Source organism: Corvus moneduloides, chromosome 1, assembly GCF_009650955.1.
Source record: "Corvus moneduloides isolate bCorMon1 chromosome 1, bCorMon1.pri, whole genome shotgun sequence".
Classification (NCBI taxonomy): Eukaryota; Metazoa; Chordata; class Aves; order Passeriformes; family Corvidae; genus Corvus; species Corvus moneduloides.
Genome location: NC_045476.1, coordinates 47,832,730 through 47,845,625, shown reverse-complemented (window position 1 = coordinate 47,845,625; position 12,896 = coordinate 47,832,730). Strand labels below are relative to the sequence as shown.

Sequence of the window (12,896 nt, the reverse complement as noted above, 5' to 3'; positions counted from 1 at the left end):
TAGTGTAAATGACCAACTCCAATAAAAAAAAGAATAGTTCATTCTTTTTCTCTCTTTTTTCACACTGTAGCTATCCTAAAGTGTATTAAAAAAAACCTTGTGGCATTGATAGGGTAGCTAGCTGGTATCTGGTAGAGGGTTGAGAGGTTGCTGTTCCTGAAGCCTCAAGTGGCTTTGAAATTCAATGCCTCTGACCCAAGACACCAATGTTTGAAAGCAGTTGATACGTGCAAGGTGGTGAAAAACAAGGCAGCAACTTGAGCTGTCTACGAGCGAAGGGGGATGGAGTTGCAGGTGAAGAACAAAGGGAGCACGGTGTAGGGCAGCAGCTTGAGGGATGGAGTCAGGGGGACAACATGGGGGAAGCTGGAGGGGCATAAGAGACCTTATATGGGGGTGTAATAGGACAGTACCTATCAACACTGATGTGTTCAATGCTGAATATTCATGATATCCATTCATATAACTCTTGACATAAATTATATTTATTTAATAACAGTGAAAATTGACACTAAATGAACCTGTCCACACTCTTTGTGGTTTGTATCTGCATACCACATGCTATACCTGAGTGCATGTATACAAAAAGCCACTAGGCATTATGTTTTCATAGCTAGGTAATTGAAAGCTCTCTGCCAAATTAAAACGCTATTCATTCTTTGGAGTTAGATGAAGAAATAAAGCTTTAAAAAAAAGTGAAATAGCCCATAAAAACATTCTCATTTTATATATCCCTGTACTGTACTTTATCTTCTAGTAATTTCTTCAGAAAAAAAAAAAATCCATGAATGCTTTAAAAATGTTTCAGGAATTGCTTACCTTTAGAAACGAAGAGGAAAAATAACTTCACCTGAAATTATGTGGTAATGAGACAATGTCTAATTACCTGCAGTGAATTCTGCAGTCAGGCCAAGGGGCTAATGAACATCAATACTCTTTCACAGAGAGCCCTGGGATCTCTAATGGCTGTAAGTGGTCAGGGCTTCAGTTTTACATTTCAGAGTCTGGTTGGTATAATCTTGAAACAAAATCTACAGACCAGATCGTGTCCTCTGTGCTCTGTGTGTGTGCACTGCACATCTGGGATGAAATCAAAGGACTTTTAAGCGCACATGTATCCTATTTCTGGCTTGCTAGTAGCCCTTTAAATGTGCTGGGTTTAATCCAGGAAAAATGAGTATTCAAAAATCACACCAGTGAAGGAATAAAAAAACCCCCCAAGTTTTATGTACTTGGATGGCATTTTTCTTTGAATATGAATGACTTAATCATAATCAGCCTTAGTGAGAGGTGGGTGATGAAAGTTCAGAAATCTTCTGATGGTAAAGACTTTAAACCTGCCCTTCTTCTGTTCTTGGTGTGTGCTTTATGCTCATGAGAGGGAAAAGCCAAGTAAGCAATTTGCATTGTCATCAAAAAGCTGAAGTACACATTAAGGGGTCTCATGGCTTCAGAGCAGTATTCTGTAGGGAGAAATTTTTGCAGTGCTAATCCCATCTGATCTCTGAGTACAGATTAAAATATGCAAACCCAGTGTTCCTTGCATTGTTAGAATGCTCTGATTTGAGGATTTGCTCTTTATCTGGCTGGTATAGGAAATTCCCCAACTTCCTCTGAAATCAATTCCCACTTTTCTCATTTAGTACAATCATAAATGTGCCTGTGTTCTCAGGCAAGATATATATAGATATAGCAATGCAAGCGCTGTACAAGCTTCTGTACTTCCCCCTTGCATTGTACTGGAACATGGAACATGATTTTAGAAACTTAGTTAAAGCATTTGCTTGCAGGAGTGAAGAAGACCTGAGCTTCAACCCCTCTGCTAGGTACTTCTCTAGAAGTGCTTTATGTCCAATGTGAAAAAAGAATCTGTGGTCCCTCGGCTTGGGAATGAGCTTTAAAATGGATCTAAGAGAAAAGATCCGGAAAATGGGCAGTACAGACTCAGGTTCCCTTAAGCCCAAGTTTTCATAGGGTCTTACAGAGTGTGATTAACACTGGGTGATTTTATTGCTGCCTGTTTTTTCTGTGTTTTCCTCAGCTCACAGCGTAGCATGCATGGGAATAGCCCATAGATTAACCTGGCGGACTAAGTAAGCAAAAGACTGACTATATGGAGAACTAGAGTTGGTATGTGCCTGCATACTGACAGCTTGCAACTCAGCCCCACAAAGCTGCTAGCTCCCTTTCCCTTGGTGGAATGGGGGATTGATTCAGAAGGATAGAGGTGAGAAAATTCATGAACTGGCATTCAGACAGTTTAATAGGTGAAGCAAAAGTCACACAGAAGCAAAGCAAAACAAGGAATGAATTGACTTCCACGCGCAGGCAGGTATTCAGCCATCTCCAGGAGAGCAGGGCCACATCACACATAATGGTGACTTGGGAAGACAAATGTCATCACTCTGAGCACATCCCTCTTCCTTCTACTCCCCCTCACTTTATATACTGAGCAGGACATCAGATGGTATGGAACATCCCTTTGGTCAGTTGGGATCAGCTGTCCCAGCTGTGTCCCCTCCCAACTTCCTGTGCATTCCCATCCTGCCAGCTGGTGGGGCAGTGAAAGAAGCAGAAAAGGCCTTGATGCTGTGCAAGCCCTGCTCAGAAATAACAAAAATCTTGCAGTGTGTTATAACACTGTGTTCAGCACATATCTAAAACACAGCCCCATACCGGCTACTATGAAGAAAATTAAGTCTGTCCCAGACAAAACCATCACACAGGCACAGGTAATTAATCCTCAAGTGTCAGGCGTTTTGCTGTCAGAAACTGGCCTCTCCAGGGGTAGGTAGCAGCTAAGTAGCAGCTTGTCTTTTGGACTCTGGCACACAGTGGGGAAATCAGTCAGAAGTTGGTTGTATTTTTTGGATCCTTCCATTGGTATTGTATGTTGAAATTACATGACACCATTTGCCAGTAATAAATCACTTTGCTGCCTTTTGTGTGATTACATAATTAAATATCCCTTGCCATGGATACACATGGAGGGATTGACTTAGACTTGGTGGGAATTAAGGGTTTGATTTTTTGAACTTTACATTTCCTGATTCCTGTGCAAATCAAATCCAGTTGTTTAATACTGATGTGAGAAATGATTCATGCAAGAAATAGTATATAGTGAGAAATATAAACCATCCTTCCAGTGTATTTTCTGTCTTTATTATAATTTACTTGTTCATTAAAAATGCATGTAGAATAGGAACAGAGAATTTAGTCTTCTTCAAATCCTTAAAAAGGTGGTGCATTGCACAAGGATATTGGTACTTATCTCTTTTGCAAGGTGTTTTGAGATGAGCAGAAGGAAATTGCTGGGTGGAGCTGGGATGTAAACTCACTTATGTTTTCTGCTGTCCCTGGAGCCGTGGCTGTTCTCAATGAAATGCCATCACCAGAAGATGGCAGTTCCGACAGAATACCCTTGGGCCACCCTGGCTTCGACCTGCATTGGATTGCTTAAAACTGGCAGTCGTGCAGAGAGTCATCCGTCACTGGGACTGATGTCAGCGGCCAGCGTGGCTGCTCAGAGCTCCTCTGTGCCCCGCTCAGGGACACTGAAGCAGCTCTTGCAGCTGACCTGTCCTTGAGCAGCGTGACGTCTATTAGTTTTGTCGCTGCTTTGATTGTTTGCACTTGATTCTTGCTGCTTTCTGCTGAAGTTTAATTCAGTTTGCATTTGGAAACACAAGGGAGAAAATTTGTTGTTTTTATTAGAGGCTGAGCTGCATTGAAGGCTGGATGACGATCCATTGTTCATGTTGTTACAAAAGCTGACTAAGTAGGGAAGAAAGCACAAAAGGAGGGAAAAGTATAATTCAGATTTGCCAAACAGCCTGAGAATAATTAGAAGATTAGCAATTTGGCACTCGTTACTGGCAAGTTGGGAATTAAATGTATCCCACTTTTCTCTTTACATTAGTGTAATGTGTCACTTCAGTTCTGGATTTGATGTCCTTCGCACACATCTTACTCCTCCTTCCGCCAATAGGCAGAACTGTATTTTACTGCACAAGAAATGTAGGAGAAAGCATTTAATGTGGCAGCAGAGACTTTCTAATTGCCAGTCTCTGGAATGTGCTCGTAAGTATCTGCAGTTCTTGAGTGGAGCACAAGTGAGCACTTATTGAGTGGAGATGAATCGCTTCCAATTTACTTTTATGAATGTGAGTGGAACATTTACGAAGAGTGGTTTCTGTTATTTACACTGTGAAATGCTTGTCAGCAGCCAGCTGTAAAAGACCTGGGTGACATTTATGCTAAGTTCTCTTGTCGCAGTCATAGTTAAAGGAAAGGATAAAATTCCATGTGATGCTCTGAAATACACTGGGTGAAGTTCTGTTCACAGCTTTAGCTGTCACTGGCTTAACTCTGTATATTTGGGTATGATGCTTAGAGTAAAAAGGAAAGCTTGACTATTGCAGATGAGAAAACAGTATTACTGACACCGAAGTCAATGCTATGCTTGCCATGAAGTTTGGCTAAACAAGCTCATTACCCTGAGGTTGCTACCGAATTGCAGATGTGTGGCAGTGCTTGATGTCTGTAATTCTTTCTGATTTCCCACCCTTCTCTAGAGTCTTCTGTCCCCTGTGGGGAACTTTTATTAAACCCTTGTATAATAGGGACTAGAATCACAGTCACTAGTGCAAAAAAATGTCTTTGAGATCATATTTCATGTGCCTACAGGGGTCTGATATAATCTCCTGATAAGAATATACCAGACATTAACTAGATACTGCAGCTGGCCTTGTCTCTTTCTAGTTTAGTGGGATTTGGGCATGCCGATCAGAAGGGAAGAGAGCTTTTTTCTGAGTGCAGCAATGCATATTTATTTGGAACAATTCAGTCCTATTCATCATTCCATGTCTATCCCAACCTAAAATTCAACTGGGTGTTATAATAGCTTATTGTTTGATGCAAGCACAGAGCACCTGTAAAATTGAAGATTGTTGTCTCTTGTCCATTGAGAGATGAAGGGGAGAAAGTTGCATTTTATAGTCATACAAAGATTTTGGCATATAAGATGTATATCCTGTTTTAAATATAGCATTATATAAATATTAAAAATATTTATTAAGCATTATAAGTATTAATATGCATATGAAACCCGCAAAATTATTATTTGCATTTTTAAATGTGGGAAAAGCAACCTCCAAATTACAGGTTTGGTTTGTTTGTTTGTTTGTTTTCTTGTTTTAACAAACTGAAAAAAGTTCTGTCTGTTTTTCACTAACAATTTTTGAGAAAGAAAGACAGGGCAAAAACGAAGGCAACTTTGAAATACACATAGGAAGATTAGGAAGCAATAGAGGAAAATCAGAAAGCAGCAAGATCCAGAATAGCAGAAGTGTTAGGGAAGCTGATATTGTTTTTCATTCAGGATCTCAAATGCTTGAAGGTCATTTTTGGCAGGCTTGGGATTTGTCCAAAGATGTTCAGTGTATAAGTTATGATCTATGTTGATAAAAGCATCAAGCAATTCACTGCACCATGATGCCAGTCTTTAGATGGGGGAAACACTGTGAAAACTCTCTTGTACCCAAAAACCCCCAGTACTCCAGGTACAATGATAACTTCTTTGAGGTGTTACCTTCATATGGCATTCAGTGGGGTAGCTTCAGAGTAAATGAGACAGTTAGGGGCATTGCCACAAGGAATAGTTCCCTGTTCTGTACAGGGAACACAATGCTCATACTGTGAAGCACCAGTATCCTCTATTTCCTCCTCAGCATCAAAGATGACAGTATATGTGCTTCTGACTTCCTGTAGGATCAAAAGGGAATTTTATTTATTCACTTGATCAGAGGCAAAGCAGGCTGTTCTCCGTGAAAGATTTCTCTTGCTGTCTGTGTCACTCACAGTCATTTATTGAGATGTCATGACTGCATGGAAATCAGCTATAACTGATGTTGGTCACTGTGTTACTTTGATAAAATAGTAAAAATAATCAGTAAGGGGCAAAAGTCAGGAAAGGTGAGCACCTGCATTTCCTCTTGGCTTGAGGTTGGTGGGGATTTTTTATTAAAATTGACTTGTAAAAGGGAGAAAAAAGGGATTGTGCCCTAAAAGTCACTGGTATGAGGCTAGCAGATATTTCAGGTTTAGGTGAAGACAGGTCTGAGTAGCAAGTCTTCTGTTTCAGTCCCAATTTGCAAACTCCCAGGTCCCAGCGGGCTCTGGTGGAGTCAGCCACACAGTTCCTGAAAAAACTGAACGGCCGCAGAATTGGATCCTGGGTTACCACTTCATTCTAGAGGGGATTTGGTAGTGTCGTCAGTCCAGCAAGCTCAACTTTTATGCCATCGGATTTTATTTGACACTAAACTGAAACAGCTGCTTGCAATTAGCACACATAAAAGAAACAATAACAATACTGCAGCTTGCCCTTCGAGTGCTACACATACCCAGTGCAAAGAGTTTACCAAGTTCTGGTGATTTTCCCTCCTTCTGCTCTAACTAAAACATCAAAAACAATTGATCTCACTGAAGACCAAATGAAAAAAAAGTTTGTCATTCCCTGAATGTTTCTGATGGGCAGCAGTGACTGGTTATTGGAAGATTTAGCCTGCTCCAGATGTGGACATGGACAGGACTCTCGCTGCTGTGGAGCTGATCTAAGCATGAAGTTAAAGGGAGGCGATGGCTGTTGCTGCCCTGGGACAGGATGATGTAGAGAGCTGGTTTCTTACCAGGACTGGGATCCAGGGCAGCTGGCCCACCCTCCCATTGGGAACAGTGAAAAAGGAGCTTGTTAAATACACAGACCAAGTGGAAATGACCCCTATTGACTGAAACCAGCTGCATGTCAGACCTCTCACTGTCTCTCTTGATTTGCTATCTCAAATAAATGGATGTGGTAGAAGGGCTATGGAAAGAAAACAAAATAATTTATTCTCCTTGAAGTTGTGCCACACTAGTAAGCCTCAGTTTTTACAGCTGAAAAAAAATGTTTATTCGCAGATTAAGTTTTTCCCTCCTTTTTTTTTTGCTTTGAAAGTCTGCAGTTTAGAAGACATACTGTAGTTCGGTTTCAGAGGTCTTTGACAAATACAGACATGGTAGATTTTGTAAGGTATTCATCACACAAAACTGCTGGCTAATGAGAGCTTGGTTATTTTGCATTTAGATTCAGAAAACAAAGTGACAACAGCTTTTGTTGGTGCTTTGTCTTAGACGTGCATGGTGGCTCAGCTCCATGAAAAAGGTCTTAGTGAGTTTTGAAGAAACATGACACAGAGAAAGACTTGGCTTATTAATGTGTTTCTGCCCGTATTTTTCCTAATACACTCCTAGGTAACACCAATTATTCTGAGCATTGTGAGGAGCTGCTTGCAGTAACCATGGTAGCACTTGAATTCAGAAACATTAAGGACAGCAGCTGTTCCAGTCCTCCATTTGATGGCCAGGATGGGTTACTGCTATTGATATTAGATTGACCTCTGTTTTAACTTTAGAGGTAGGGAAGGAGGTACTTAACCTCACTGGCACAGTCACCTTGATCTCTATTTTTGAGAAGATCGTCAGGATGGGACACATGCCACTTAGTTATGATTTGATAGACTTTCTTAAGGAAACTTCTTAAAAGTCATCAGTTCAGACTTCGTTCTTGCATATGTTTTGCAAATATATATATATATATTTTATTAAGTCTTGGTCAGACAATTGATCATTAGTGAAAGAAGTCACCAAATTTAGATTAATAGATCTATTAGAGTGTCTCAGTAGAATGACCTTCATGAAGTCTGAAAAAGCTCGTGGATACAAAAACTTGAGGATGACACTTTTAATTGAATGTTACTTCTTTTTGCTTTCCACAACGTTCTTTTCTTTCCTCTATTTTTATTTTTTTTCCATTAAGAATTTGTTTCTTTCTCACTCACAGTTGTACAAACACAGTACAGTAATGTCTTGGAACATAGAAGCCTTTACCTGTGGCCTTGCAGTGTTGCAACAGACAGATGTTATTTCAATATAAAATAGACTGAAATCCCCATCTATAGGTTCTGAGTGTTCTGGCAGTCACTCTTTTTGCTTTAAAGACAGAACCAAATGCAGTTCAGCCTGGTCATTTTTCCTCTGCTGGCAGTTTTTAGTCATATTGGCTTATAGGATCTTCTGACAATCATATGTGACCCACAGATAGATATTGCTATGGGGAAAGGCTCAACTCTGTGCCTCCTACCACTCCTAGCATTTTTTCTACTGACTGTCCTACGGTGACATCTCTTACTGATGAGCTCTCTGCTATTCGTTCTATCCTCTGGCTGGATAATGAATTATGAGGTAGTTGATGGGTTATTCAAATCATGCTGGTCTGGCATCAAGTGATACCATGCTCCTCCTTCCTTTCTTTCTTATCTTACCATATTCTGCTAATTACTTGCATTAGTGAGAGTAGATCAATTGACTTCCTTGAAAATACAACGAGTTAAAGAGGTCTTGGGTGGCTGCTGTAGATAATGTTCCATGTTGAGCAAGATGCAGAACCATGGATATGAAGGAGGTTTCTATGGGTTTGGAAGAAACCCTTCTCCTAGCCGGCATCTGTGAGGCTCTGCCTTTGGCACACTCTTGTAGGATGCCAGTGATTTCAGTAGTCCGAGGGTCAGATGACACCAACAAGGTGTCTGTATGCCAGTACAGCTCATGACTCTGGGATGACCCTGTAACTGTGCTGAAAGGGAACTTTTTTACTCTGTATTTCCACAATATCCTTTGTACACAAAGGCCCTATGCTGCAGTCCAGAATGTTTCAACCTTTCCCACTGGCCTTTAGGTGTTTGTGTTCAGGTAAAAGTGGACAAATCCCATTGATACTAAGGAAAGTTTTGCCCTGGTCAGATTCCAGAGCTCAATCCAGTGACATGTGGAGTACAAAACACAGAGAGGTTAGCATGGGATAACAGGACAACACACGCTTGAACTTTTCAGCAAAGAAGGAGGATCAGGTTGAGGCCACCCTCATTATTTTTCCGTCTTTCTAATGAAATAACAGGTTGGGTACTAGTATACCTGAATTTGAAAAACACGTCAATGCAACATATTTTCCAATGAGTCTTTCAAATAATATCTGAAGTAAAAACAGGACGGGCACTTTGTTGCATTTTTTATTTTAATCAGACTTCCATTTTTAAAAGTTGCAAGACTACAAGCTTGATGAAGGTAATCCTACTGAGCTAGCCAAAGAGAGAGAGTTATTTTTCCTCAGAAGCACAGTAGGAAATGTGTAACTGTTAGATTTCAATTCAGATGTATATATCTTTAAATATTTGCAGTGGAAAACTAGATAACAGCCCAAGAATATGTTCTTTCTCAAACTGAAATAAGATGCCTCTTATCAAGGGAGCAGCAAGAGAAAAACTAGATAAATCTCAAAACACAAGACAAGGCACCATTTCTGCAACAGCATTTCTGACTGGTCAGATCACCATGTATGAATGTTGAATTTTCTGCCCTGTTCTGTTCCAGAGATTGAAGGCAGCACTGACTCATCATCCTGCCGCCATGTCGAATGGGAATATGAACACCATGGGCCACATGATGGAAATGATGAGCTCGCGACAGGACCAGACGCCACACCATCATATGCACTCACATCCTCATCAGCACCAGACACTGCCACCTCATCATTCATACCCGCATCAGCACCAGCATCCGGCACACCATCCTCATCCTCAGCCTCATCACCAGCAGAACCATCCCCACCACCACTCCCACTCGCACCTTCACGCACACCCGGCACACCACCAGACCTCACCGCACCCCCCGCTGCACTCGGGCGGACAAGCACAGGTAGACCTTCATGTCCTGCTGCATCGCTGGGTTTTGCTGTTTGGTGGAGTTAAAGCCTGATCTCTGTATTGTTTCTTCTTGCATGCATGTCTTGTTAGATACAAGCCCCTCAGGCTGCTTGTAAATGTCTGCTAATGGTGACGGGGGTGCTCAAATTTTATTTAGAAAATGGAGTGAAGCAACAACTTGTTTTGCTGCCTAATTTACTACACATTTGTAATTTCTTACTTTATAAGGAGCTCCAAGGCTTTTCAGTGCTCTGAGCTCTGCAGATTGCCACATATCCTTTTATGGATGAGGTTTATTACAGAGATTGGGATATTACATATGTTGCTTAATGTGCTTGAACCTGAACTTCTCAGGCCAAGATTTAACAAGCTGTATGAGTTCTACCTGCAGAAATACATAACAAAGTCGTTAGTGAAATGAAATGGCACTGGTGTGTGTGTGTGGCCGGGGGAGGGTGTTCAAGACTGGAGATATTAGAGGTAGTTTAAAGGTAAGATACACCAGCTTAGAGGAAAAGATTAAATGATCCAGACCCTATGAACAGGACAGACATCTGCATAGCATGAGAGAAAGCCAAGATTAGCCGTGAGTGCAGGCAGCAGTTGGTACATGTTGTGACAGGAGAAAAAAGAGGGTGAAGCCAGCCCAAGGAGAGAGACTTAAACAAAGAAGGCAATTTAGACTTGTATTCATGTGACAAGTCAGTGAAGGTCTCCACTGAAGGAGGTGGACTCAATTTCTGCACCACGTATATTGGCTTCAGCAATTTGGATAATTCGATATTTGAACTGAATGTTTCTTGAACTAATGAGCTAGCAAGCACAAACTTTAGCAGAGTCAATTTTAAGAGGAATTCTATTAATGTCTTAAGATGATAGGCTTCTGCATCAGGATCGTACCAGAAAAATAAAGCTCTGGGGGCAGTTACTGTAACATGGCAGGTCTGGAGAGCAAAGTTAAGGAAGACAAACAGGCAGTGCATAGAATGTGAGGACAAAAAGGAATGCCAGCCATAAGAAGTTGAATCTGTGAAGTATTGTGTTGCTTGCAAATACCTTTCAGACAAGCTCTTAGAAAACATTAAAGAAAATGAGAGTATTTGGCTGACATCCCAGTGTCCCACAGCATTAACTATTTACTAACATCTAGCTTTATTACAGGAGAGTCTGCAAGCACATGGGATTTCCCTAAAGTATTTGCTAATGTAAAATGAATTGTCAGCTTTAGAGAAACAGTCTAAGTAAGAGAGCAGCAGACTCCCCGGTGAGAAGATGTCCAGAGCTTTCCTAAGTTTACTTCAGTTTTTACTTTGTGAATTCAATTATTTTCCCATCTGTTAATGAGTTATTTTCCTTGGAGTTGTTTAAAAACTCCAATAAAAAGACATTATCTCATATCAGAGAAACCAAAAGTAACCTGATTGCTGTACTGGAGATCCCTGAGAGAGTGAGGATAAAGTTGTGCTTAGCCAACTGAGGACTCTGTGGATGAGATGGGGGAAATCATTTAACCTTCACTGAGGGGTTGGGAGGATAAACACGTTAATGCAGTTGAGGGCATCAGATCCCATGGTATGGAGCACTGCTGCAAAACATCCACAGCATCACTTTAAATGGGTGAGGAGAAAACTACCAGGGAAAACAGCTGTTGGGAAAAAAAACCTCACAGTTTTAAGGATAAGATCAGTGAGCCAGTAGCCCTCCTCTAGACTGACTTGAACAGGGACCTTGGCTTTTTCACACAGTTAGGACAGCTTCAATTTCTTGTGCTTCATATTCCCTGCTAGCTAGGCACCACTAAAGACTCAGGCAGGCAAGAAGAGATACAGGCACCAGGGCAGGTAGGCTGACTGGCAGCCACAAAGCTGTGTCAGGGTCACTGTGTGCCCCTGCACCACACAGGGTCTGGAGCTGGGTCTGTGCAGTCAGATAAGCTTTGCCATGCCACTGGAGGCAACAGACCTCATGAGGGATCAAGGAGGTCTTCACCTTGTCCATGGTGTAAGTGTCACCAAGGGGATTGTACAGAGGGTGGTGGAGTAGGAATCCTAGGGTCAGTGGCTTCCCCAGGCAGCAGAGCTCTTGCTGTGCATCTGCTCCTCTGGTGCAAAGGCAGTAGGGATTTCTGAACAGATGCATCAGAGGGGAGAAAAGAAGGGCTTGCTGAGTAATAACCACATAGTTATTACTTTCAAAGCTCATCCATAGTCCCCATGGTAATGGCCTCTTTGGGGATCAGATTGCTCCAGCAGACGTTAATTTTATGGTGCGATTTACTAATTATTAACCTCCTTATTCTTCTGATTCTTCCATTCCAAACCACCTGCCAAATGACAGCACAGTCCATGCTGCTGTAAGCTGCATACTCCCATGCCGAGACTGTTGTTATTCTACACCGTGCCCTTCTGTAATGTTAGAATTCATTTCATGCTTTTCAGCTACCATTTTGATACACAGGAGCCCAAGGAATTATGCTTTCACAGAATGAGTGAATGGGTATTAGTTTTGTGGTAAGTTGCAAAGAACAGAAAGAAATATTGGATCAGGCATAAAAGTAGAAATCACCTTCTGATAGGTATCTTTCTGAGAAAGTGAGATATTTTACCAAGTTCTAGCTATGTTGCCTCAACTACTACAAAAATTATACTATTATTCTGCATTGGTCCTCTAAAGATTTCTTTATATCAAACTTGCCAGAGTGATAGCTCAAGCAGAGTAGGGGTTTGAATGCCATTTCAGTCTCTTAGCTGTCCTGTGTTTGTCTTCGTTACGGATACATGATTAGCATCCTCTAACAAAACCAAAATTAGCCTAAATTTTATATTTAGTTCATTTTCTTTCTTATGTCCTAGGCAGGGCAGTGAAATCCTCCTAGAGAATGATGCTTAGATGGTTACTAAGATATAATTTAACAGGGTTAAGAGCTATTGAGTAAGAGTCAGTTAATTATCCCACATGACATTATTAGTGGAATAATGGCAGCCCTTATAATTAATATCTGCCTGAAATGGAGAGAAGATTTTGTTGTTCTGAAAATGCACTCTGACTACCTAGAGACTGCCTGGCACATTCTGAAAACAAAATTACTCACTAGTT

The 12,896-nt window shown here is 41.1% G+C and overlaps 1 protein-coding gene across 7 annotated transcripts in view; it reads left to right on the top strand.

The window, feature by feature from the left end:
- Window positions 1-12,896, top strand: part of CREB5 (cAMP responsive element binding protein 5) — a 258,063-nt gene that overhangs the window by 233,897 nt on the left and 11,270 nt on the right. For all 7 annotated transcript variants that reach the window (XR_004240139.1, XM_032109033.1, XM_032108995.1 and 4 more), the window contains one exon: window positions 9,469-9,792. Coding sequence is in view for 6 of the 7 variants with exons in the window: in XM_032109033.1 (XP_031964924.1) it covers window positions 9,469-9,792 (324 nt within the window). In the remaining variant the exon portion in view is untranslated. The remainder of the gene's footprint in view (window positions 1-9,468; window positions 9,793-12,896) is intronic.